Below are 27737 nucleotides of genomic sequence, written 5' to 3' on the forward strand. Positions count from 1 at the left end.
TGAAAAACTACTCTCGGCCCACGCCCCCCGGATATCCTACAGATTTGCGCCCGTGTCAGGAACTGAGCCCTTATCACCTTGGTGGAACTGAAAGGTCTGACCACTCGCCACAATGGCTCTTGTTGAAGGTAATGTGCCTGTCATAGGCTAGTTTAGGTAACCCATATGAGGTGTGAGAACTTATATAATCTGAAAGGTCATGTATCAAAATGTGGTATAATTTATTATGTGGAGAAAATTAATTTTTAATGCTTATAACAGCAAAAAATTAATAATTTAAGATGTCTTATAACCCATACTGTTTTAAATCTTTAGATACATCCCCTTTAGAAAATTTATTAGAATTTATGATGATTTGAAAACTCTTCCTATTCAGTAAGTAAAAGTACTAGTACTTTTTTTTTACATGAATGGTTTCTAGTGTCTTTAAAATTACCTTAAAAGCATATAATAAAGTATTAGGTAGGTATATTTAAAAAACTAACAGGCTTAAAACATATTATTTAAGTGGAAACTACAAAACCACTACATACAGTGATACAATAGCACTAATTATATTTGTATTTTAAGTATTAGGTTAATATTTATTTTAAATGTCTGATATAAGTACTTCCATTTTGTTGAATTACCATCAGCCTACATCTGACTGACGGGTCAGTGGCTAGATGTTCAATTTTTCGAAATTAAAAATATTTCCTTCGCCCAGAAACGGCGCTATTTTCCTTTCTGCTCCGGTTCATTAAAAAAAAAATACAATTTCGTAGCAAGCATGAATAGCCTCGTTAGAGCACAGCACGCACGCGGACCTTGGTTCGAGCCTCGACATCTCGAACGTAAACGAAACTCGATACAATAGCAAATTTTGTATTTCTTACATTACAACATTTATGATCGTCTACAATATAAATACATACTGACTGCCGCAAATTAATAAAAAAAGACACGCGAAAATTATTTTCTTAAGGTTTTCGTATGATAGGGAGCACTCGTTTATCACGCATCTGATAAATCGAAAAGAAAAAAAGAACCTTACTCGTGTGAAACACCTATTGCTATTTTAATATTGTAAATTTTTACGAACGCGCTTAGAGGGCGACTTTATCTTATCTACATTGCTGATAACGTGAAATTCGTTGCAGCACATTGTATTTCTTATAAGAATTATAATGGCAATATACTCCGTAAAAGCGTCGTGCGCAATGATAATTCAGTAAAAACCACAATTTAAGAATACGTACAGTAAATGACAATGTAACAAACACATTCAAGGTCTCGAATCGTTAGAACATATAAAGATTGATAGCAACTGAATCTTTAAAATCACCAGAGTAATAAAACTCACCAATTACCAGATCCAACAATACAGACTTTCTTTTTTTCTGCCATTGTGTAAATTATATCGTTACGCCGTAAGATTTTGCTTCTAGACTTTCCTAACACACTTGCCCGACTCCTATGAATATCTCGAGCAGCTAGCAGTAAACCTTGGACTTTGTATTTTATAGGCCCGTTGCCAAGGCCATTTGAAACGTATCGATTTGCGTCAACAAGAAGTCGAAACGATAAGTGTGACCTATAATAAAATATACTTGTTGCCCTTTGAACACTCATGTAGACTGTCCACTATTCAATTTTTTAGAATCAGCATTTCAGATCTAACTAGTGGCGAACGAAAATTCAATCTATCAAGTTATTTATACTTAACAATACACTTATTAGATCAAAGCTACTAACGCTCATTATTTGATAGCTCTATTAAGAAAGCCGTCATTATTAGTATTATTTCAAATTAGATGACAACTGGCATAGTGAAAAAGGGTTGCTTATGTTGATACCGAGGAACGTTCGCTTAACGTGGCAGGACGAAAACAAAAAACAACTTAACCTCACAATCACAACCGTGCCAAAAAAATAATCCTAAAAATATATTACACTGAAAGTTTATTCATAAAAAAAAACAGACATAATGGGTGGGATTAAGTATTTAATTTTTATTTGTTGAGAAGTATTTTAACAAATAAAACAAAAACATCTATCAAAAACATAGAGTGAAAGTAGCCACAAATCACATCATAGATATACACATAGAATAAAGAGTAATAATAACCGATACTTATTAAAGCTGGCATTCACTTAGCAACAAGGCGCCTATGTAGCTGAAAAATTGTTTACATAAATTGCTTTATTAAAAAACAAACACAAAAGTGTTGTTATGCTCATAAAACCATTAACATTATTAAAATAAAGATTTTGGACGGCTAATTAAGTTAGTATAGCTACATTAAAAAAAATTGGGAGATTGTGTGAAAGGTTTGATCGGTCAGGATAACTACATATTAAATTATAAATTTCTAAACAACCATTAAAATGATTTCACAGTATTTTTAATGTAGCTATACCTACCTAACATAACCAACAATCCACAATTTTGTAAAGTAGGTATTTATAATGTAACTAACCTAACCTAATCGACTATTAGTTATCATGAGTTGATCTAAACAAACATACACAGACACGCGACAAAAATAAATCGCGGCGTCCGCACCAATGTACGGGTATATTAATAATTATTCATAAACATTGATATCTCTTAAATAAGTTGGAATTTCTTATCTCCACAAAATGTTGACGACAGTCGTCGTGCCTCCCGGGTTCAGAGGCCGTACCTGGCCACCGACGTGGGCCTGAGGTAGCGTGTTTTCCCCTGTGAAGTGCGACGGCCAGGGACGCACCCGCGTGCGCCCTAGCATGCCAATGAGTGTTTTTTCTATGTGACTTTATCATTTTATCTCTGTGTGTATATATTTGTAAACGATCAAGGGTCTTAAAAGTATGTAAATAACTTAATTCATTTATTAATTCTTGTGTTAATTCGCTGTTTAATTAATGTCTCGTCTAAGTCTTTATAAATAATTCTGTAACTTTTCTGAAGGGTTTCGCTGTGTAGTATGTAATTGCATCCTGGCGCGTCGCGGGACGGAGCTCTCTCCCACGCCGGCCGATTTCCCCTCCCCTCCACGCAACCCGCGGGCGCCGGCCCGCGGGCTAGCGGGGAGAGTCAGTCGCGTCCTGGTCTCGAGCGGAGACAGACGTGTTCGTCGCACCGCGAGCCGCGTACTTTGCGCTCGTGGCTAGTCGTTCATTCAGTTCACAGATTGTCGCGGCAGCTGAGCTGCCACCGCGAACCAGCTTAGCATTGTTAATTTACGAGTTTTCGGGAGACATGTCCAGCGGGCAGTTTCTACAACGCGAACGTGGTGTTACGGGTTTCTGAACTTTCGCCGCCTAAGGGACATTACGTAACGGGCCGCGTACGCACAGCGCTCCGTCTTCGAGCCCTCTCTCACGGGGTCAGCTTAGCATTGAGAACTTTACTATAGGTGTTGAAACGTATTCGCGAACAGTACGGTCACCAGGGAGTCCGGGTCGCCGCGGTAGGGCACTTGTCCCGCGACGGTTCCGCCAGGCTGCGGCAGGTCTTTATACGTTAATAAAAATAGGCTCGTGAATTCGTTAATACCGTGTTCTGCTTGCGACAGCCTACCAACATTCCTCATCACTACACTCTCCCTCTAGGTCCCGCATTTCCCGGTCCCGGCCACGTTGGCCTGGACCCACACCTCTCCGACGAGAGCAGTACGGGCATAACAGGACATTTACTTCAACGGGAAAACGGGGACTTGAAGCCGAGGGACGTCAATGTGTTAAATAGAGGAAATTTTGTAGCACTAACGCCGTACCGCCGAAGGCCATCCGAGCCCAGTCTCAGCCCGCCAGTATTGGCTCCCGCTGGTGGAACGCACCCCTACCAAACCCAACCAAGGTCAAGCGCAGAGCTGTGATGTAAGTACTCCCAGTGTTACAATTTTGCCACAGAACTCCACCTAGCGCGAACAACCGTCAATTAATCGTTGAACGCACTCGTAAAACAATCCCATTTAATCAAATTGTATTTCGAAAAGGGCGTCAAAGCACACGAGTGATAGCCCCCTCAGACCACAGTAAATAACGAACGCCCTTAAGTTTCATCACGGCCCAAGGGTTTAAATAAAGTGTAAGATAAAGTACTGAAGCAACATCCAGAACAAACCACAAACATAAACAGAACCAGTAGTTTTTAACATTTAATTGCGAGTCTTTCCTTTGACTCATTTTTTACAAATAATAAACTTTCAATGTTAGCAATTAAAACTTTAGTCAATGTTTAGAAATGAAATTGTCACCTGAATAATTAATCACACAATGGTCATGTACATTTAGTGAGTAAGTTATTAAATATTAAACCGAATAACGGTAACCTCTTTCTTGACTCGTGGCTTGGCGTGCGGCAGAACTGCCACCCCCCCCCCCCCCCCCCGCCAAAAACCGGCCTCCAACTGGCAGCTCGCGGCCCTAATCGAAAGTGTTCGTTCCGCCTTTAACTTGCAGCTCTCTGATTCTTCAAACTGGTAATTATAGTCATGTCTCAAACCTTCTTTAACATCAACTCCCCACGCGACACTGGGTCGGTTTTTACGGTGCAGGGATTAACCCAGCCATCGTAAATTTCTGCCTTAGGACCACGAGCCACAGGGCCGCCTTAAGGACAGGCATTAGCCGGACCTGGCCGGCTCCAGGAGACAGAGCTTTAGTTAACACAGCCGATCAAACGTCTGCCGGCCTCAACCACATCCCCTCGGGATTAATTTAATGTGAATAATTCGCACACGCGAATTAGGCTTACCACCTGTTATCTTTAATATACAGAAGTGGCCTACTCCAAGTGACCACTAAACCTCCCCTACGACGAACTGCCCTAGGGAGAGATATTCGTAACACAATCAAGAGTATAGTGTCGTTTAATTCTCGTGTATCCATTTCTGTCCATAAAACTAATCAAGTCTAGTGCCATGTACAATCCATGTTCGTCAATAAATACGTGTAACCCACATTCACGGGTACAAATGAGTGTTTCTGTTGCGTAGTTAGGCACCAGCCATCTATGCTGAATAGAGAATTCCAGCATGTTTCATTAGCAGCTAGATTACACTATTAAATCCAAGCCACCGAGTCTAGGTAAGCATGCTGGGGCCGATCGACCCACACAAATGGTTAGGCGCACGAGCTAGGCTAGCGCCCTCCTGGAAAATCAAACCATAATCCACAACCAGCCCCTTAGACTCGCCGCGGGAATCGAGCACGAGACCCCGGCTGACGGCAGCATGAAATAAACGTATTGCCGATTTTTTAATTTTTTTTTTTTCAAGGAAAAGGGACTAGTCAAGATAATTACCCCTTCAACATCAATAATCAGTTCTATCATTACCTACCTAAACCAGATGTAGTTTAAACAAAGAAAGGCAACTGAATGCTTTCTATTTGTTTACGTATCCATTAATTCAAACTACGCCTTCAACCTTAAATCCTCCTCCCCAGCCAACATTTCAGGGTACCCATCGCCCACACTAATATTTCGTTCTTTAACAATGAATCCAACCAACAGTTATTAACATTTGATGCGTAACACTGCTTTTTCAATACTAACTTGATGCCACTCCCGTTGCCTGTCTAAGATTTTTAAGTAATTATTAATGTTGAAAGTGATCTCAGGGTATTTAACAGGGGTTTGGCCTCGTGGCTGCAGGCAGGAGCGCGTCGCGGTTCGAAACCTACCCGGGCTGTTCAGGCCACCCAGGACGCCTTATAAATAACTGGTAAACGAATTGACACGACACTGCACTTTATTCAGAACCGATACACTTATTGGTCCAGGTACTGGCCGCGTCTGTTGTCTGACCGCTGCGACACGCATGTCTCTATGCGTAAACGGTACGCGTGACCAGGATAGGTTGCAAAGTGGTATATACGGACTTATACAGTGGTCGATTATCAACTTGAAAGATGCGGCGGATAGTGGCGGAGCTACTGTGCTGCAACAACTTATGCAGACATTTACGTTAACATGGAGAACGGCACATACAAACGAATGTTCCAAAGTTATTTGCAATCTAACCTGTGGCGAAATATTAAAGTCCCGAAAAGTGCGTAAACCCGGTAAGCTGGAAACATACACGTTACAGTCACTTTCTAGTTAAAAATTACTCGGTTAGATTGCACATTACAAGTTACACATTTACAGACGATGAAATTTAAGAGGCGTAAGTTAACGAGTAAGAACTCGACACACATTGCTAAGAGTCTTCGACGATAACAATTAATTTGCTTTGAAGCCGAAAAACTGTGTAACTCAATTACGCTGTCCTTAATCTCTGAACATGAAATTACGTAAAAAATGCAAAGCTCCCTGTTGGGATAAAATTAATTAGTTAACGAGTCGCACGAAATATCGTGCGACTGAGTGGGGTCGGCGCAGAGCTGGTAAAAGGATTTTAAGAACTTACACTATTGCTGAGACTTGGATGTAGTGCGAAAGTTGATGGCTCTGCGTTCGCGGAGCGTCCGACCCCATCGAGGTCCCGACGGTAACTGAGCGCGAGACCGCCCTGCGGCCTCGCGCCACGACACATACAGCGCGGGAAAACAGCTCCGACCAGTTTTGGACTTAAATAACATATTTCACAATATATGATTATAAAACAATTGGACATAATTTCCCTTGAATTAATTATCTTTTCATTGTTATTAATTTAGTTGTTTTTGATTTAAAATAATAATTACATATTTAATTTGGCACATTGCCACACCCGTCCGGGCGCTGTCGTCGCTTTGGTGTTCGTCGCGGTGCACTTTTATACACTTGGCGGACATCACGCTCGGGTGTGTTCGACGCACTTAAGAGTAAGTGTTGTTGTGACATAACGACCTTTGCGGACCAGAGGTAGCACCGGCGGTTGGTGTCAAACTGATTACATTTGGTCCTTCGTAATTGCGACATTGTCGATTGCATCTTGTATATCATATAGATAGCAACTAATAGAGCCGATAAAAATAGTATTTCACTAAAATAATAAAACACAATTTACCTTTGAAAGGTTATCTTCTAATGCTTTTCCTTCAGTAACTGGCTCTCAGTTTTCCTAGAACTTCTGTTCACACAACCATACGCAACACACGATGCCATAATATATTAATATATCAATCTTTATAGATTGTCACACTGGTTCAAAATTACACATTCTACTTCTAAAACAACCAAACTTTTAAGAAATTAGAACAGATTCACTTACGACACTCAAAAACCAAACTAACGATACATAAATTAACAAACTTTCAACTACTCGCAATGTAATCAAATGGCGAAATCAACAATGTTATTCACTAAGGAATATAACATACCTTCCCCCTTACCCTTCCTCTACTGACTTCAAAAGCCTCACCTAGATGATGTGTTTATGTTCCATCTGGTCAATTTACTTGATGTCGACCGAAGTGTCTACCCAGCTCTCACAGCCCATTATGCCACGCCAACGCCTTCTCCTGCCCTGTGTCGCGAGTGCGCTGAACAGTGTAGTGCGGTGCGGCTGGGGAAGGAAGGCGAGGGAGATTCGCGCGCCAGGAGAACCAACGTCGGAAGACGAAGTTTCTTTGCAAAGAATGGACGCTGTATTTACAGTGGGACTAATATTGTAAATATTCTTTATTAACCTTATTTTATTGTACATATTTAATTTTATCATTGAAGTGTTTATGTTTTTTCATTATCATTATTCAATTGGCGACTACGTCACACCCGTCTGCAACAGATCAGGGTCGGCGCGGGATGTGGGGAGGGGGAAGGATGAGCCGCAGCATGCCGTGCCAGAGCACGGAGGGAGTCAATCGTCGCCAGGAAGTAGTCGCGTGACGAGAGGAGTCGTGCCTCGAGAAGGTCGCTGAGCATTGAGCCAACGAGCAGTAAGTGGACGTCGGCGTCGTGACGCGAGGATAGCGGCAGCATAGAGTCAGAACACGAGTCTCAATTTGTTCGTATTCATGCAGCGAGGACTAGGAGCATTTGCGTTGTACATAGTATCTTGCGGGGCATTTACGTCTGTACATGATAGGTTGTAGCATAATGTGTCAGTGTTGCGCCACATTTCTGGATGTCTCTGAACTATATGACATAGTGCTAGAAGGCACCAGTAGCGTGAGGCTTGTCCAGTGTGTGTATGGGCATATCGGATTGGAGTATCCGCATTTGTACATAGTGATTTGCAATGTATTGTGCGTATCGTGCAGCATCTCCGAACATTGCCGGGACACGCGACGTAGAGTCATCGAGACCAAAGGGGCATTAGGACATTTGTTGCGCACAGGGACCCCCCAACATAACACAGGCCTAAATGCATATATAATATGGTGCAGACTATCCTGAAAGTAACACCGTGTATCCGGTCAGGAGAACAACTCTCGTGTCGCCGTGCGTGAAACTAAACTGTCGCAGGCGGGGCTGGGACAGCCCCATGTACAGACTCCTGTATTAATAAACCGGGTGTTCGTCACAGACTGATGGTGGATAATTATTTGTCTTAGCTTGACCCTCCTTGGCCACACTGGCTGAACCCCACTCTACCTAGGATAACTGAGCAACCGAGCGTCGAACTACGAGGGAGGGCTAGCGGGACGATGACAAACTTATCTCTGATAAATGTACAATAGTCTAACTTTCAAACGTTTTTAGAGAAACATTAAGTGAATAATGTTAGAAACTGTAAAGAATATTGATATAAATTAAAAAGTAATATTATTTTGATATCGACCAAAGTGTCTCCCCGGCTCCTTCAGGCCGTTATGCCTTGCCAGCGCCATCTCTTGCGTGTTTAGTGCGACGCAAGTGTAGGTGATGTGTGACTTTTTTTTTCTGTACAGGATTTGATATATTATTTTATTGTGAATATATTTTTGTTTTATGTTTTTTGTATATATTTTGCTTATATTTTATTGTAATTAATTTTGTTGTGCTATGCTCTATCTACACATATACACAGATAATGTGTGGTGTTGTTAGTTAGAAACAAAATATAATTGTCACTTCCTGAATATGGTCTATAGATGTAGGAATGGTGTTATTTAGTTGTCAGAGTTTAAATAATAAATAATTCTCTGTTGATATTTATGGCTCTGTAAAATTAGTATATTCTGTGATTAAGTTTCAAAATTCAGATATGGGCGCCACCCTTATGCCCAACTTAAATTCCTTAATAGGTCAAGGTTGCTGTAGTGTGGTACATAAGGGAAAAATGAAATATTCTCACACATTAAAATCTTCACAAGGCATGAGAATAGACAACAGACGACTTGAAAACATAAAGGACACATACACATACACTGTAAAATGACAACATGGAAACATATGATTAATACCAATATTCTTTAATCAAATAAAATTATATTTATGTTTCTAGTTGGTCCAGTGGTATGCTATTCATGTTTTCTAAAATTGCTGGATCTAGGTTGCACACATGATAGCATAAAAACAAAAGTTCATATAGTTTCAAAATAATAATGTCTGTTGAAATCTCAATTTATAATCGAAAATTTTGCGTGAGAAAATAATATTTATTTGTAGTGTTCTTTATTAAAGTTGATTTTTATATTCCGCGGCTGAGCTCAATAAATAATTGCGGTAAAGCATCTTGAGACATCTGTCTCAGTTCACCTCTGGGTGTTTGAACAAAGTCAAGTGTAGAAACAGGATGAGTGATTGTTTTTATAAAAATGTTTTGACGTCCCTCGGCTTCTGGTCCCTATTTCCCTGCTTGCTAGAAATGTCCGTTATGCCCGTACTGCTCTCGTCGGAGAGGTGTGGGTCCAGGCCGACGTGGCCGGGACCTGGAAATGCGGGACCTGGAGGGATGGAGAGGTAGAGTGACAGGTAGAGCGAAAGGACCACTCGCTGTTAATCGGTTCACGAGCTCTTTTATTGCGTTCAGAGAGCTTGCCGCGGCCTGGCGGATCCGTCGCGGGTTGCGCGCCTCTCCCACGATGACCCGGACTCCCGGTGACCGTCTCGTACGGCCCACTCGTCCCGACGCGTACTGTCTTTAATACACGTAACAAAGTTCTTGATAGTCAACTGTGTTGTAATGGCACGTGACGCGGGCGCGGTCCCTACGTACTGACTCGTAACGTCGGCGATGGTTCGGCAAAGGGTAACTATGTCCCACACTAAGACACGTGATACGTGCGCGGTTCTTACGTACTGACTCGTAACGTCTGTGAAAGTTCTGCAACGCGTAACGAAGCTTACGCGACCCGTAATATGTGATGCATGACGTAACTTACGTACTCGTAACTCAGGCACCCACTCGCGTGGGCGGCTCGACGTGGGCAGCACGGCTGCTGCGAAAGATGCTCGTCCTACGGCTGGGTCGCCGGACCGTGAGCTCGACACCCGTCTCGCGATCAGCGCGGAGCGGAGCGCACGTCCGCCGCTGCTCGAGTCCTGAGTTCAACTACTGCTCTCCCCCGCTCGTCCGCGGACCGTCGCGCGCGGGCGGCGGGGGAGTGGAGGGGAAATCGGCCGGCGTGGGAGAGCGCCTCCCCTCGCGACGCAGATGAGCGCCAGGCCGCGCTTACATACAGACACTGCGATACGTTTACAAGAATTACACGATAGTTGCCGATAGTTAATACATACATAACAGTTACACTATTTACACACTTAAACAAAGTCACTGTCATTTAGAAAGAAATATATACACACAGAAACATCTACACATTACACTGGCTCGTGGCGTGCTAGGGCGCACGCGGGTGCGTCCCTGGCCGATGCACAACACCGAGGCTCACTGGGGACACTAGGGAGGACGTTGACGAGGCATAACGGCCTGAAGGAGCCGAGGAGACACTTGGGTCGACGTCAGTTTATCTTAAAAGGTCCCTTAACGTGCTCAACAATGAGATGTAATATTTAAAAGTCCGTTGACAATATTACGATGTATGTAGGTAGAAAACAGTTACATTGATATAGCATAATGCGTCGGCTGTTTACTTACGGTTGCCGTCGTCCGGGGTCTCGGGCTCGAGTCCCGGTGTGGCTCCTAGTGGGAAAAGGCGGTTCTTGATCTGTGTTGTCCGGGTGGGCGCCAGACTAGCTCGTTCCTAGTCGTGAATTTGGGGTCGTGGATGTATGTGCCCCTGCGTGGCCCACTAGGGCCGGCGGCGGTGTTGCGTGAGATGAATTTAAATAAGAGACGTGGAGTTGAGGTGGCGGTGTCGTACCTTTTATTCAGAGGAGCGAGTCGTACACAATACAACACTCTACAGAGGTCCCCGGGGGGGGGGGGGGGGGGAGTTTTTACTTGTTATTCCGTGGCGCCGTATTGTTTGTGTTCCGCGTTACGTGGCCTCGGATGCTGTTATGTCTCAGACGTCTCACTGGGTACGCAGGTAACGTAATTTCGTAACACAAAGGCGGGACACAAAATACACTGAATTAAGGGGGCGCGTACAGGTTACGTGGCACTCGTTACTCGGGTAACGTAAGTTAGCAATACAAAATACGGGATACAAAAATACACTGAATTAAGGGGGTGCGCACAAGTTACGTGGCACTCGTTACTCGGGTAACGTAAGTTAGCAATACAAAACACAGGATACAAAATACACTGGATTAAGGGGGCGCGCACACGTTACGTGGCACTCGTTACTCGGGTAACGTAAGTTAGCAGTACAAAATACGGGATACAAAATACACTGAATTAAGGGGGCGGGCGATTGGGGACGGCCAATCCCGTATGCAAATGTCTCGGCGCGGGTGTTGTGCCCACTGTGGTGAAACACGCACCGCAATTAAGTTTGTCCAAGTTCCCTTGCGGGTTGTGGTCAGCGCCGTGCGCGTGACCTTAAATAAAGTTCTGAACGTTGCGGGAGACGGCCCGTGCCGTATGCTGAAGAGCAGCCCCGCTGCCCAAGTGTGGTGCGGGGTGTCCTTAAGTTGATGCGGCCGGATTAGGTCCTGGACCGAAAAAAGGGACCGGGTACTCACGGAGAGGTTAAGTAATAAAAGGGGTTTTGTTAATTAGTGACTATATTTACCGGACGTTACTTTCAATGTAGACAAAGGATGTTGCCTCTCCGTGGGACGTAGGTCCGCCCCGGTCCGTGAGCTGCGCTGAACTGCCGAACTGGCATGGCGTCCGAGGGAGGCTCGGCCTCTCTCGCGCCAGGTGTGACCTCATTACGCTAGACTCCAAACGGGTGTGTCTGGAAGAGATTTTACTGTCGCTAAAATCCTAATTTAATGTTTCAGGAGGAATGGGTACGGTTCTTCTCTTGTCTACTCAGGTTTCCGCGGCTTTGTCTTTAATTGCTGTTCGGGTCGCCTGACTCGGGTGGGCCATGGCCAGGGGTGTGTTCCGTTAGCGGGAGCGTATACTGGCGGGTGCAGGTCGGGCTCTGGGGTGGTCGTAGGCCAGACGACGTCACGGTAAATCACACCTAAATACACGTCAGTTATGACGTGCCCTAATTAAATAACATTTACTTTAGGCTTATACGATGTATTAAGCATCCTGGTTGTAGGATGATCTACCCAGCTATTTATCTTCGTTGATTTTTGAGGGGATTTAAACCCAGGCTATGTAGCCATCATCGCCGTTAATTTAAGACTCTTTACCGTTAATTCTGTAGTGACACTTATCTTAAGTAACACCATCGCTGATTGGCTGAAACACTAAGATTGTTGACTTAATTACACATTCAAAATCACTCACAGACAATTAACAAAACAAATTAATACATCAAAATGCCTTAAATTTAAAATAGGATTTTCCAACAATGGAAATTCTGTTTTACAAATTATAAATAAAAAGTTCAATTTGCCGTTTTATGTCCAATGTTCCCTAGAGGGGTCTTGTTAATTGAGCTTCGGCGTCATTCAGATTACGCCATAGAGAATGGTAGTTGCAGATACGTCCAAATACATAATCATAGAACAAAACATAAAATGTCAATAAATAATAATAATAATTAAAAATGTTATTTAAATAAAACAAAACACTTTCTGTGCGTAGGACAGTCATGTTTCAGCACATTGTATTGAAGATTTATGTATTTGTGTAAGTTTTTATTTGTTCACCGGGTGCCAAGGCCGTGGCTTCCGCCTGTGACCAATCAGTGTGTTCCGCGGGCTCGCAGAGAGGTGAGAGACGCGGGCGCTCGGGCGTGCCAGGCTAGTGGGAAGTTAGTCGTGGACCCAGCACGAGAGGCAACAGACGCGTTTGCGACATCGCTAAGGGGTGGTGAGATTGGAACGGGCGCGGTGTTTGCTGTAGCTGCAGACTTTGCCGAGCAGAAGTGGTTTCAGTTCTGCAGTCGCCTCGTCATTCAGTCGCGTTTCTCATCTTGTCATTTTTCTCATGTGTTTTCTTCTCTTAAGTTTTGCGAGTCGCGGAGTATTTTTGTAAACTGGACATTCGCTGTCGCTTGTACTGTGTTTTTACATTTCTCCTCGGTCATTGTGTTGTACAGTCAGACAGCCATCTTATTGCACGCGAGTCATAGCGAATTCAAGTCTTTGTTGCGTGGGTAATACTCGTCACGGGCGGGACCTCCCGTATTTTTCTGTACAATATAAGTGCGCGGAACCGGGCTTCGCCCTATAGAAATAGTCACAGGCGGAAACGCGCGGCAGCCCCATGTAAAGTGTTCATCTTACTGTGCATAAAGGACCAGGAAACTTTATTCGAGTGGTTTTAATTTTAATTCTGAAGACTTAGTCCCTCGGCCACGCGGCCTGAACCCCCCTCTACCGAATTCTGAGTAGCCTGCAAAATAGAAACATTTCAGGGACTAGTCGACCAGCTTACGACAATTTTAGTTTTACTCTCACTCATACATTACCTTTCATGTGCTTAAATGAAGTTATTCTGATTGATTTTTTGACGTGATAACGTCTTATAAATCGATGAACACCGGCTGGACGCACGAAAAAGCATGACTCATTGTCACATTCTGCCTGAGCCGAGCGAGCAAGCGAGAGCGCGGAACAAGCGATAGAGAGGCACGATTGGCCTAAGCGTTCGGCTTGTGTTATTTAAAATAATTTAGAATAAACTGTAAATAATATTTGAAAATTAAAAATTATGCAATCTTTCATCAATGTTTTCTTATGACGGTATCACTTAAAATTATTGTCTGTAAACCGACTGTAAAGACACCCCCTTTCTTTTATATAGTGACACATTTCTGTGCTTAAAACAATAAAATATTAATATTGTGTATTTTATTTATCATTCAATGCTTATTTTATTTTCCATAATTAGCCATTTTAATTTTGTTGGTTTTAAAATTATATAGAATAAATTTAATTTAATCATTGTATTTTAACATTTCCTGCACAAAGCGCTAGTTGCGTATAAGTAGAAAAACTGTTTATGTGGCGTCAATCTAATGATCTATAGGTCATTGTAATAATCTGCATTGCATTTGCATAGGTAAACAGGTATAAATCCGTAAACATTACATGTAAAGTAAACATTTTGTCACAATTATTGGATATTTAGAAGAAATATGAGTGGTTGTAAGTAATATATTGGAACGTACGGGAGAACTAACAGAATAATTATGTGCATGTATTGTTATATTAAATAAAATAGAGAAAATATTCAACTTCACCGGTGAAATGTCACAACCGGCGAAAAACATAACATTGGGGCCTAATCTAAACATCTGTACCTATAATTAAGATAGCATTCTCAATCACACTACTTTTTTAATAGTTATGATTCAATGTTTCTGTTGGTTGAACCATTTAATAAGCTTGGATATGTCATGTTTCTGAAGAACCTGGTTATATTAGGATGGTAATTATCTAGGATAGTGGTGCATCTGAAGAAAAATAATACAAATCCGAGGTATTTTGTTTTACTTTTTTTTAATAATTCGAAATAACTGCATTGGGATATTTAAGTAATCTTTAGCTAATAAACTACTGTGAATATTGCAAGCTCTTTTACAGATTAGTTACTATAGAGAGTGTTAACCTTTAAAGATTTTTTTTTTAGCACAAAGCTTTATATTATATTACCAACAAGTAAAAATTAATTTGTTTAGTTCTTCTGGAGAAATCATTCTGTAAAACTGCATTGTGATATTTCATGTAGTTAACATGTAATTTACCATTTAATTGGTGATAAGGTTATATACTTTTAAAATACGGTACTATAAATTTGTATGAACAGTCAGTTAGGTTAGGTTAGCTATTTTTAAAATACTGTAAAATGTGTGAACTATTGGTTAGGTCAGATGCATTAATTATAAATATTCATCGTGTATTGGATGATGATTATCATCATCCTCATCTGCTTCCAGCCTGTGGCTGGGTCAGGGAAGTAAAATGATTCCATCTTCCTCTGTCACTCCACCGTTCCTTCTCTTTCACTCTATTCCAGTCCTTGCCTCTTTTCTGCGCTCTAACTATCTGCTCTATTGAATATGTTTTATTTATATAGCTGACCTAAGACCAATAAACTTTTTTTTGCAAGAATCAGCAACAGGTGTTAAAAGTATAACCTCTTAAAGTATAATAACAAAATAAAACTATCACCAATACTACAAAATACGAAGAAACATTTGCAATGAAATATGAATATCTTGTTTCAAATATTTAACATGACAGAAATATTAGGTACCCTTCTTTGAACATGCTACTGAAAAATAATTCTGCTTCGGGTGATGAAATGTTATATTTATAGTTTTGCAGTTTTTCAGAATGATTATTAAAAGTTTCATGAAGTAAAAAAAAGTGCATTTTCTAATTTTTATTTGCTTTCTTTTTTATGCACCTCTTTTCTAGATAATTTGTCTACCCAACAATATAGTTCGTGGTATCTTAATTCATAGCATTAAATTTTATTTGTTACACTAAGACTCAAGTGAAATGCATTAAAAGATTGAATACAGTGTAGGATAGTTGTACCCATAAATAACTTATTCCATTTATGAGCTTATAAACCTTTTCTTTATGGATACAAACATGAATATATTTGATTTGGTGATGAACAAATTACATAGGCCTACTACTGCATTTGATAACACATCAGTACATTTTGAATTTCACAAAATATGACGTGTCCTTTATTTTGCTACTTTTTTTCTCGCAGCATATTTGTTATGTTTTTTATATTTTAATATTTTTTTTTTTTTTAGTTTTGTTTTGCAATGTGCAAGTTTTTTTTTATTAAAAATTTAATGTTAGAAATTTATAATTTTCGTGGTCATTGGTGTTTTAATTTATGTGGATTATGGATTGAGTGGTTCATTAACTTCCTTATTGGTGTTTTGTGGGATAAATCAACTTGTATTTTATTGTTAAGTGATGTATTGATTTTTAATTTTTGGGAATATTTTTATATTGCTGTGATAACTTGCATGTTATTTTTTTATTAGCTGTTGATTTGTGGTGTGACGTTTTTTATATTTTGTGCTCTGAGTTATTAAAATTTTATTTTTGTGTTTATATTTTGTTGTCTTGTGGTAACTTGCATGGTGAAGTTCAATGTTTACCAACTGCTATTTGTTGTATAATGTGCTAACTTGCATGTTGATGCTCCTTGTGCCATGCATACGTGTCTCTACAGTCGAGCGGGACCCGAAGAAGCGGCGGGTGAAGCCGGTGGGGCCGGCCCAGCAGTCGCTGCTTGACTTTGACCTGGGAGAGAGCTCTGACGACAGCGACTTCCGCATCGAGGACCATTGCGACGAGTCAGACGATGACGACTCCCTCGACTCGGATGATGACGGGAAAGGTACTCTCTCTCTCGGGGCTGGCTCTTGTGAGAAGATATTCATTCTTCACTGTAAAATTCAAATATTTCTTTGTGGTCTCGTAAGTTTTAAATTCATAACATCTGCTTGAATTATTCAAAATAGTAATGTGTACAAAAAAAGTTTCCAAAAACCCCAGTTTAATGTAAGGTGTCATTTATCATGTAATAGATATAACACTAATGAGTTATTAATTTTATAAAGATTTCTGGTTTTAATAACTAAAATCTTGGAAGATGGAGCTTCTCTGGGAATAAGTAAAAAATTTGCTTACAAAACTAATGATAAGTTTGTTGAATGACAATGGTCATTATTAATTTATGCACTTCCGTGATAGTGATATCACTATGGTGTTATTGTTCTTAATTATTCAATTAAAATTTGAGTGTTTTGGTTGTTTTCTTTATGTTTTGTCTTTTTTCTGTGTCCGCTCTTGTAATGCCTGTACTAGCAATCATACATTATTTTGTAAAAATGAGAAGCTGCGAGAACCCAGAAGTCCCACATGGTGGGTAAAGCAGGCCTTCAGTGTTGTCGCTGCGACTGTTGCCGCAGACGGCAGTGGCGGCGGGGACGATGCCGGGGAGGAGACGGAGGGCAGCGAGGACGAGGAGGTTTCCAGGGTGAGGCACAAGTCACGCCTCCAAGGGCTCACCATCGGGGATGTCATAGAGCATGCGAAGCAGCGGCAGTCCGATGCAGAGCGCCAGGTGAGGCACCCACGCCCCTGCAGTTGACTTGAGTGCATTTAGTCTCATCATCTCCAACAACCCTGATATTGATGAGGCGTTAAGTCCTAATTCTTTTGTTCAATCGGTCTCTAGCCTTAAGTATTCCAGTCCTGGATGACTTTAACCGCTGGCAAGTAGTCCATCTCTGTCCGTCTCATCTTCAAACATCTGCCCCTGCCACCCTCTCAATTTTTGGTATTATGTATGCAACAATTAATATCAAAAACATGATTTTTTGTTTGGAATAACAGTGGCTCACGAGGAGCAGTGTGGTGCAGTGTTAACACACCTGATTCACATTCCAGAGGTCTTGAGTTAAAATTACTGTCTGGCAATCTTGATTTATGTTTTCCAAGTTTCCCTGAATCACTCCAGCTTAGCAGATGGACGGTTATTTACAACAGCCCCTGGCCTCTTGCTTCTTCTAGTCTTTGTTCTGGGTCTGTGTGTGTTGACCTCGCGGTCAGACATTTTAACAAAGCAGTGGCTTATGCTCACTTACTGTAACCCATTGCCCGCCGCACCAACAGAAACATAAACTATCAACTTCTAAATGAATTGAAATGAAAAATACTCATTTTTGTGGAAGCTCAATTTGTTAATTATAATTAATCTTTTCTATTGCTATAAATGGTTTCACAGTGATTTTTGCAAGCCATGATGAAGGAATTTGCTACAAGCGTGTATTAATGTGGGTGTGGTAGATTGATATTGTTTAGATAGCAAATTTGGAAATTTTACTATCATTCTACAATACCTTTTTTCCCCCCAAACACATATCACAATTATTGTTAGTTTTTAGTTGCTTTGAGTAGTATTTTGAAGTGGATGAGAAAAAAGCAAATATTATTAGACTTAAGTGATCTGTGGAATAAATTATTATTTTTATAGTTTTGGTATTTTTCTAATACGGTTAGAGCTAATCCAAAAAAATTAAAAATACCGAAATTTGGTGTTTTTGAGTAGGCAACTATTTGTCCTAAAAACTGCAAATAAGTATTTGTAATGTTAACCTAACCAAACCAACAATGAACACCAATTGACAGTATTTTAATTTGTAGCTAAGCTTACATAACAAATGGTTCAAGCATTTAAACAATAGGGCCTATTTTATATGTAGTTAACACCCCAACCACCCATTCAAATGATTTAGAATAATTTAAATGTAGCTAAGCTAACCTAACCAAATGCAAATGACTGGTTAACTACTTGAAATACTGCATTGCAGTTTACCAGAGTTATCAACTAAAATGATAGGAACTCAAAAATAAAATTTTCATAATTTTGTGTTCAGGAGAATACCTATTCTAGAATATTTCCATATTTTTAATTGCCATCCGAGGGAAGTTTCGTTATTACAGATGATTTCCATTTAAAACATGAGAACAGTTGAATGTCTTTTGTTTAAATATTTGAAATATCACTTTTTATATTTGATAAACAAAAATAGTACATTTTATATATTATATTAATTGAACTAATGAAATAATTTACACAAGAAAATGAGTGTGACATATCAAAAAAATATTTCTTGCAGGCACTACAACACTCCAGAACCATTTGGAGGCAAAATACACTGTGTTGTACAAGAAGCTATTGAAAGATAAAGAAAAAATTCATGAACTTGAAGAAACTCTGACATTTGCTACTCATAATGAACGCTTTTCTCATATATATATTTCAATCTCTGTCTCTCAATCTGTGTGTGTGTCTCTGTGTGTAAGTGTGTGTGCATGTGTGTGTCTGCATGAGCTCGTGCGGTTAGGGATTTGAAATAGTACCTACAATAATAATTAACTGAAACACAACAAATTATGTTTTAAAAGTTTTGTTCTATATTTCAATATTGTAAAATAATTATGTGAGCTTTTTATGTATTCAAACATCAGCTAGGGATAAAGTTAGTCAATACACACATTGCTTATATGTAGGGCCACGATTATATGGTGAATCACGAAATTGCGAAATTTTCCGCGAATTTATATGGAAAATGCGAAAAAAGCGATTGTTAAGAAAAACCGCTAAATAACACCGAAATTACACAATACAAGTCTCTTATATTTTAATGTGAAAAGCTTGATAGTCAAGACTTGCCCGGGTCCTGGTTGATAAGCTGGAAAAATTTCCTGCCTTGCATTTCTACATGCTTCCTCTAATCAGCTTTAGGACGCCGTGTGGTCAGCGTGTGTGTTAGTGAAGCGGGATGATAAGAGCGATGCTCAATGGTAGTTCTAGCGCTGTAAAACCTCTAAGTGCAAGGCTCTGAACTGGCGCGCAGTCATCTCGTTCCCATCAGATAACTGTGAAATTTGAACGATGACTGTAACATTATATGGCGGAAAAATAAAGATAAAGGTGTAATGCATTTCCCTCTAATACTTTCAAGAAATTTGTAACGGGTTTTTTACACCTAAAACTTCGAAAACATGCCTTTTAGCCATTTTATCTGAATAGAACCAGTTGGGCATTAACAAATTCTTAAATGCTTTTCTTAAACAGACTCCAGTCGGATATCTAGTGTAGTTTGGAAATCGCGTGGGTTTTTCGTGGCTGTGCGTGGCACATGACTGTAGTTGCCATGCGTCACGCGCCGAGAATGTTGTCCGGCAGGAAGGGCGAGTATAGTTCATTTGCGGCAAAAATGAATACTTTTACGGCCCTGCTAAATTTTTCCATTAAAGAAATTTTGAAGTTTCAGTGATTTTCCAGCAGAAATAATGTTGTGTAACTAACAAACAAATTGTATCAAAACAATTAACGGTAAATGGCTATCGCGGGGGCCCTTAAAATTTTTTTTAATTTACCAGAAATGGACTATACAAACCTTGCTTTCGTCGCACGCAGTTTGGAGTGGGGGAGGAAGGATGTTGACAGTGTACACAAACGTGTACTTGAAGAAATTAGTATTTTCTTTTAAAATTACTTATGAACTCTATTGCAGGATTTAATAACAGGGTGCCAGAGGTATTCAACATGTGACAATAAAATAATACTCTCAATAATTATTTTTATTGAATTAAACATAGCATGAAAAACCTCGAGTCATGGAATCAACAAAACCAACCAATATTAAATAACTAAATGAGTCCAGTCTATGGGACTCTTAAACAAAACAAATAAAAAGTATTTAAGTTCCTGAAAGTGTTCACAAAGTAAAAGTTTTAGGGTTTGCTCCGGCTTGCTCGAGCATGAAATTCCTAGCTTCTGGACCTCTGAACCTGTGTGTGAATAAATTGTGGTTCTTAATTAAATGGCCGATATTTGCCGAAAATCAATGGTCACGTAATTTGATAATGCTCTAAAGTTTGTCCTAATACTGTTCAATTAAGTTGACGGTAAAAGTTACGTTAGCGTCCCAATACAAAGACGATGCAGGCCATACCTTAACTCTGGACGATTAAGATCGTTCAGAAAATACGTCGTAACTCACGTAAATTGAATGCAAACCCTCTGCATTCAATGTCAGGGCGTATCTGACTATTGCCCTGTATGCAGACGTAATTTTCACAGTAATAACGCCGAAAATAGCCTCGCCACGTATAAATATTCCCCGAGGGAATAAACTTCACCACGCACTAGATGGCGTAATTTTTCACTCTTTATTATCTTCTCTCTTGCCTAAATTAAGTTGTTACTTGAAATAGGCCAATCACGGCCGCGACACGTTAGCGTCCCTTTTCCCTAGGCCAATAAAATGTCACTATTACACAAGCATAGGCTCGTCGAAGCTGTTCCAAAAGCAGCGCGATTATTTATATCAGCAGTTGTCATGACGACGCAGCACGAGCTGCGCGCGCCGCCATGCAAGAAACAAAACAAAACACTGCCGAAAGTCCGGGAAGTGGTATTAACCTTGAACGTAAAACAATAACAAACAGTTTCAGTTAGTCTGATAATACCGTAGTATTACAACAGTTTCACATGCCAAAGGATGTAGTGGGAAGAGGGGGAGAGAGACACGATGGTTTGTATGCCTGGGAGGGATGAACCTTGAAGTCTGGACAAGGTAAGGAGAGGTAAGCCGTATGACGTCATGCATCCGCCGCCTGTGCTGCCGCCAGCCTGTCTAGATGATATTCCCGCGCTCCCACTTACGTTGCACAAGCTACTGCTGCCGTATTGTTAGGCAGAATGTCCGATTTTTTTTCTCATCTTATACGAACATTAGTATGATTATTATAAACCCACACAAAATATATGCTGCGTGTTAAATAATGGCTTTTTATAAGCTTTTATTGTGAGTTTTACCATTTTTTCCTCAATTATTTTTGTTTTGGTGCCACAATGTCAGATGTTTTGACGGTTCTTGAGAATGTATGGCACTTTTTAAGAGAAAATGTTTAACCAGAACATTAAAATGTTGATTACATGTGATTCTAAACAACACAATAGGCCCAACTGCTATTTTTTATGTCACAATCGTAAATACCACGAATAGCTTAAAAAACCCATATTTTTTTTTAAAAGACAAAATAATGACGAAATGTGTAGTTTTAAATGACGAAATCAGGTTCAAAATAAAACCATATAATCTTGGATCTACTTATATGTATACTCTGTAAACTCTTTGAACAGTTATTACTGTACTTACATGCAGGATGACCCATTGATAAGCTAATATAAAATTTGTGTTCATCCTGAGAATAGATGTCAGCCTCAAATGTACACACGGTTTACGAGGATAAATTTACTCAGCGTATTTCAGGAATAGGGTGGATTAAGCTCTGGTATTACAGGACCCCTGGTGCTGTTTTTTGCCGGATCAGGATAGATGTGAACTTGCTGTGTAGAAAATTCTACAACTACAACTCTGTATAATATATGACGGCGGGAATGATGCTCTCCTTCATCAGGTTGGCCTGCAAATTGTTCTAAAGGGTTAATCTCTTCTCACCCATGGTGACATATGTAAAAACTCCTCTGCTTAGACTGGAGTCTTGCAAAACACGATGGCAGACATCGACCGATGTGGATTTGCTATAGAAGCGACTACAACTACCTAAGTCTGTGTGAAGAAAACAGACTTTCTCAACTTGTACTTCCAGCAAAGTTACATACATTCACGATCACCGTACAGCTTCATGTCCCCAGTGTGGTATCCCTGGATCAGCGGAACCGGTCCTCACACTGGAGATGTCTTGAACGTGCAGAGCCCAAGCTCATAACCTTCCATTCTCCCCTTCTCACCTCATGCTATTCCCTTACTTCCGCCAGACAGCAGGCAACTGTGCTGCGAGGAACAATGGAAAAACCTGGACTTACGACTTGGCGAGCGAATAAAATACTGGAAGACTGTGTTATAATGTGCACCGATGCAAAACATTGCAGGAAATGGTAATATTAAATTTTTAATGAATATACAGCAAAGACAAAATAAATCCCTATATAATAATATGATACGAACTACTATGAATTAATCTTGAGTCATCCCACATGCGCAAACTCAATATGCACTTAGACGCATGATAAATATGGTTTAACATATTTACAGATGAAATACTCATATGGCGGTGAAACAATGTTTGCTCATTTTATTTCCCTGAAAAACAGCTATAAACCAACTTCCCACTTCAATCTTAAGATCTGTGATCTCATTTCCTTCTGTGGAACTTCTAGGAAATCAGTGTCAGCATCACTTGATAGATCTGAAAGAGTGCTCTTAGAATCAGATGTTTGTGCTGTTAATTTCCTTTTCTTGGATTCAAAAGTAGTTTCTTCTCCTCTTCCTCTTTGTTTCAAGAAAATTTTCAAGCCTTGCTCTCAACTTTTCTTCAATTGTAATTTATTATTCTGGCATGTCGGTAGGAATTGTTATTGTGAATTTTTTTTCAGCCTCATAATTGCTTCTCGAGGTGCTGCCTGTGAATATGATCTGTTTCTTCTGGTGACCAAAAATGTGCAGAGAAAGCATGTCTGCCTCAAGTATATGTTAGTATTTGAAGCTAGTTTGGTTTGTATTGATATTTTGTTGCACTTGCTTTTGCTGTGCTGCTGTAAATGTCTTTGTTTGTAACCAGACAAGAATCAGGACAATATTTATCAGACATAAATTAACATAAAAACTCATCTTCTGTGAAAATGTTTTGATTAAATGGCCACATGCCGTTTACTCTAAAACCACTATTGATACTTACAGATGTAACTGCCAGGGGAAAAGCTTCGCTTAGAACTTCAGCAATATCATAGATCGATATGTTATCCATAAACTGTCCTGTCCAACGTTGTATTTTATGAGTTGTGTGAGGTGGGATTGTCAACAAAATTGTTCCATTTTCTGGGGATAAACTGAATGATTCAATGCTTATATGGCTATCCTAGCTGTCCATAATAATTAGCACTTTATTAGTGGCAGAAGATTTTGTATGTTTAACAAAGTTTTTAAGAAACAAAAGAAAATTGGTGCTGTCATCCAGCCACTTGTGTTAGTAGATCCTGCTGTTCCTGGTGGAGATACATAAAGCTTTCTGTCTTGCCAATTAACTCTAGGAAATATCATGAAAGGTGGTATATGACCTCCAATAGCACTTACAGCACAACAGGTAGTCACTAATTCACTATTTTCTGCAAATGTAACTTTTCCGATTTGCATTTCCCCTCGTGCAGCTACTATTTTCTCAGGCTTATGCACTGTCATTAAACAGGTTTCCTCAATGTTCAAAATTCCTTTTGGACCTAAATTTTCTTTTGTGTTGATAGCCCGGAAATTTTCAAAGAATTTTTTGACATTGTGTGGATTGAAGCTAGCGCCTCTGGGTGTGCAGTGATAGTTAGGATGTCTACCCATGACACCTCTAAACCATTCGTATCCAACTCTACTTTCCTTATTTCAAGATACTGGGTACTTCTTGGGTTTTCTTTAGTATATTGATATGCAAGTATTTTAACACTTTCAGATGTTAATCCATGATGAAGCATGCTGGTTTTTTTTAAGTATTCACTCAAAATCTTCAACATCAGAAAAGATTTTGAATGATCAAAACTACGACTATAGGAAATTTCTTCTCGGGCCTGCTGCTTTCTCATATAACGTTTAAAGTCATTTAAATGATATTAAACTCTCTTGCTTTTCCTTTGAAGCTTTTTCCTTCCAAAACCATTTTAACAGTAACTTCCATTGTACATGCATTGACTTTTTTCCCTTGGTTTTGCACCCTACTATCTTCTCTAAACTCTTTGCAAGATTCTGTAATGACAATTAACAAAAAAAAAATTTGGGTGGACGTGATCTTGGGAGTAAGTGTCTACACTTTCAAGGGGATCAAGTGTCCCCATGGGGCAGAGAGGTTAGTTTGGGTTTCCCAACGATGAGCAGGGCTTGTGAACCTCTGTGACATTGTGTCGTGTTGGCGCAGCTGAACGTGAAGGATGCTGCGAAGGTGCTGATCTGCTGCGGCTGCCTTGGCGACCGCAGCGACGACGCCAACGAGATAGTGGAGTGCGATGGCTGCGGGGTTACCGTCCACGAAGGTAACACCAGTGCGGGCCCTTGCCTGCCCCCATCAGGATGTGCGGCATCAGGGGAAACAAGGGAAACCTGCAATTGTCAGAGAATATTGAAGTTAGGGAAAAATCAGGGAATTATTTTTTAGGTTATGGAAATTTAAATGAAATGTTAAATAAATTGTCATAAAGCATCGCTAGCCAATCAACTTTCTCATGCATATTGTACTTTGGTTCAGTCTTTGCCGCAGTGCTGGTGTGCCAAGTATTGTGCCATGTGAGGCTGAGATCCATCTGTGATGGTGCCTCAGAATGCTATGTCAGAAGCATCTCTTTGGCCACTGTTTCCAGACTTTTTGCTATTGTAATTGTAAAACAGTTTTGTCATGGCATTGGCTAGTCCTTAAGTTGGTTGTGACTGGTGGCATTAGGAAGTGTAGCATAAAAATTTATATTGGCTGTTCTCTATGGAAATATTACATTTTGATCAGTGAAAATCATAAAATACCTGAACACCCTGATGATTTAATTTTGTCATTAGAGATGGTAACACTCAACAACACATTTCAGGGTCTAAATAGAAGAAATCTACTGTGATTAAAGATTGGCCGAGTCAAGACAAGCGAGTACCTGCAGCTTAACTCGTCATGAAAGTAGAGTTCGTAATACTCGACAGGACGAGACTCAGCTGTAGTTTTTTTATAACTGGATACGTGTTTGCCATGTGAAACAAGTATAAAACGTAACACTATTTTCACTATATTCACGTAACATTATTTTGTAAACACTTCATGGTGGAATCTCATATTTATATTTCAGCATTTTTCTTAAAGTACATAATTTTATATAATTTGCGTGCCTTAAAACCTTAAATTTGTTTATTCCACTATTTGTGTTTCAAACATGGCCTGCTCTACATCATAGATTTATAACACAACAAACAAATTACAAAAAGAAAATATTTTAGTTTCTGGAATAGTACTTTTTCGAATACAGTGATGGTATAATAAAGGTACAAACACAAAAGTCACAACTTATAACACAACATATATCTTCATATTTTGATAATCTAGTGAAAATGGCAAACAAAAGTTGTTACATGTTTGCACCTAGTTTAATTCCACAATTTAAAGAAATGCTTGTCGTGAAGTTTGAAAATGTCTAAGTATTGCCATGGCAGGAGAAAAAATAAATTAATTCCGAATTATTTTCTGTTTGTTTACATTTTTTGTTTCCATAAGGTTATAGTTCTAGTGCAGGTTTTTTTAGCGTGTCTGTTGAGTGACTTTATAAATAGTACTTGAAGTTACCTATTTCTGGGAAAAAAGAATAATAATTCCAAAAATTGTAGGTTATCCAGAAAACATTTGTTTTTCAATTCCAACTGGTTTTTTAAAAAAAATTTATATGTTCTGGAGGATTAAGTTTAGGGAGATAATTTAGAAGGAAAGCATTTTTGTAGAAATGGGATGAGACTTGAATACTCGATCCGAGCTGAGTCTGGTGAGTATCTAAAGCTCAACTAGACTCAAAAATTGAATTTATTGTACTTGATAGGTTGAGATTCAACTATCTTTTTGCTGTAACTCGACTTACATTTGACATTTACAACGAGCATAAAATCACTTACTCGCATAATGTCCGCAGTAATTTGGCTACATTTCTGATAAAAAAAATGGGGTGCGGACAATTTTACATGTTTTGTGTAGAGTAAAAATATTGTTCTCTCATAATTAGTTTACTAGTACCCTGATTTTACGTATGCTCACGGTTCCGCGGATTGCATTAGTAAAATCGTTGCTTCGTAAAATTGGCACCCTTCCCTCGGCTCAGTTGAAAAATATTAACGGCGGCACACTACTTCGCAGAGCGCTGGTGATTGGCGACCCTCCACAGCGGACGTGAGAAATGTGACAGGTGTCGAGATAATTGGGTGCCGGCGATTAGTGGAAGACGCCACTCATTTTTATTTCTTCTCTCACTCGCGTGTGCGCTCTTACGTTCAGAAGCCGCAGCCAGCCTACACAAAATAAACGCTTTGCGTGAAAAGATATTTTTTTAATCTTTCATTGAGATGGCCACTAATGGCACGGGGCAGATGTTTAATGTCTGCATTAGCCGGCGCCGGCGAGCCTCCCTCCCTGTCCCTTGCCCACTGTGTGTATAAAAAAAGTTACCGGCAGACTTCTGTGCATGCGAGTCCCCTCCTGCCCTGCTTGACTGAAGCGGGGGAAGGAGTGCAGAGCGTGGAAAAGGCTGAGCAGGAATTTGTAACAAAAACAAAGCAGAGCCTTGTCTTCCTGACATGTAAGAATTTATGTATGTCCATTCTGTTACAGCTGACGTTTTCTTTACGTTGCGTATCATATCTTACATTAAAACAAAATTAAAGCCTCTCAGCAAACGCGATGTTAGATAAACATGTTGAAAAATTTACATACATTAAAAATTACTACCTAACTTAGGTACCTATAAAAATTGACACTGTAGTAGCACTCAGAAAATTTCTACTAGGTAGTCTGCATTTTAACAACACTTTACGCCACAAAAAAAAGACTGTGACTAAAGAATGTAGCAGTCTTGCTCAACAAAGCTGTTCTATTCGACTTCAGACTCGTCACTGTCACCGTCCTCTGTATCGCTGCTCCCGTCGTTATCGCTATCTTCCCAAATAGCATCATCTTCAGTCCCGTCGAGAGCAACGGTGATGCCAGTCTTTTTAAAGCTTTTCACCACCACAGTGTCAGTGATAAGTGCCCAACTTTGTTTCACCCAGTCACATATCTGTGTTAGTGACGGTCTTTTCAGTCTGCCCCCTGGAGTGAGTTCATGACTGTCGTCTGCCATCCATTCAGAATACAGTCTACGTAAATGTCC

The 27737-nt window shown here is 39.9% G+C and overlaps 2 protein-coding genes across 4 annotated transcripts in view; one reads left to right on the forward strand and one right to left on the reverse strand.

Annotated features, from left to right (window-relative positions):
- The window catches only part of LOC134527851 (glycerol-3-phosphate dehydrogenase [NAD(+)], cytoplasmic), an 86600-nt gene extending 84538 nt beyond the window's left edge, over window positions 1-2062 (reverse strand). Inside the window, exon 1 of one of the 2 annotated variants that reach the window (XM_063360808.1) lies at window positions 1343-2003. In XM_063360808.1, coding sequence (XP_063216878.1) covers window positions 1343-1611 — 269 coding nt within the window. In that variant the 5' untranslated portion in view covers window positions 1612-2003. Of the gene's footprint in view, window positions 1-1342 lie in introns of both variants that reach the window. The other variant, XM_063360809.1, reaches the window with a different exon arrangement.
- Window positions 2063-14312: 12250 nt separating this feature from the next.
- LOC134527852 (PHD finger protein 14) overlaps window positions 14313-27737 on the forward strand; it is a 100452-nt gene continuing 87027 nt past the window's right edge. For both annotated transcript variants that reach the window (XM_063360811.1, XM_063360810.1), the window contains exons 1-4: window positions 14313-14443; window positions 16503-16670; window positions 17245-17399; window positions 24773-24887. In XM_063360811.1, the coding sequence (XP_063216881.1) occupies window positions 14434-14443; window positions 16503-16670; window positions 17245-17399; window positions 24773-24887 (448 nt within the window). In that variant the 5' untranslated portion in view covers window positions 14313-14433. The remainder of the gene's footprint in view (window positions 14444-16502; window positions 16671-17244; window positions 17400-24772; window positions 24888-27737) is intronic.

This window comes from Bacillus rossius, chromosome 1 (assembly GCF_032445375.1).
Source record: "Bacillus rossius redtenbacheri isolate Brsri chromosome 1, Brsri_v3, whole genome shotgun sequence".
NCBI lineage: Eukaryota > Metazoa > Arthropoda > Insecta > Phasmatodea > Bacillidae > Bacillus > Bacillus rossius.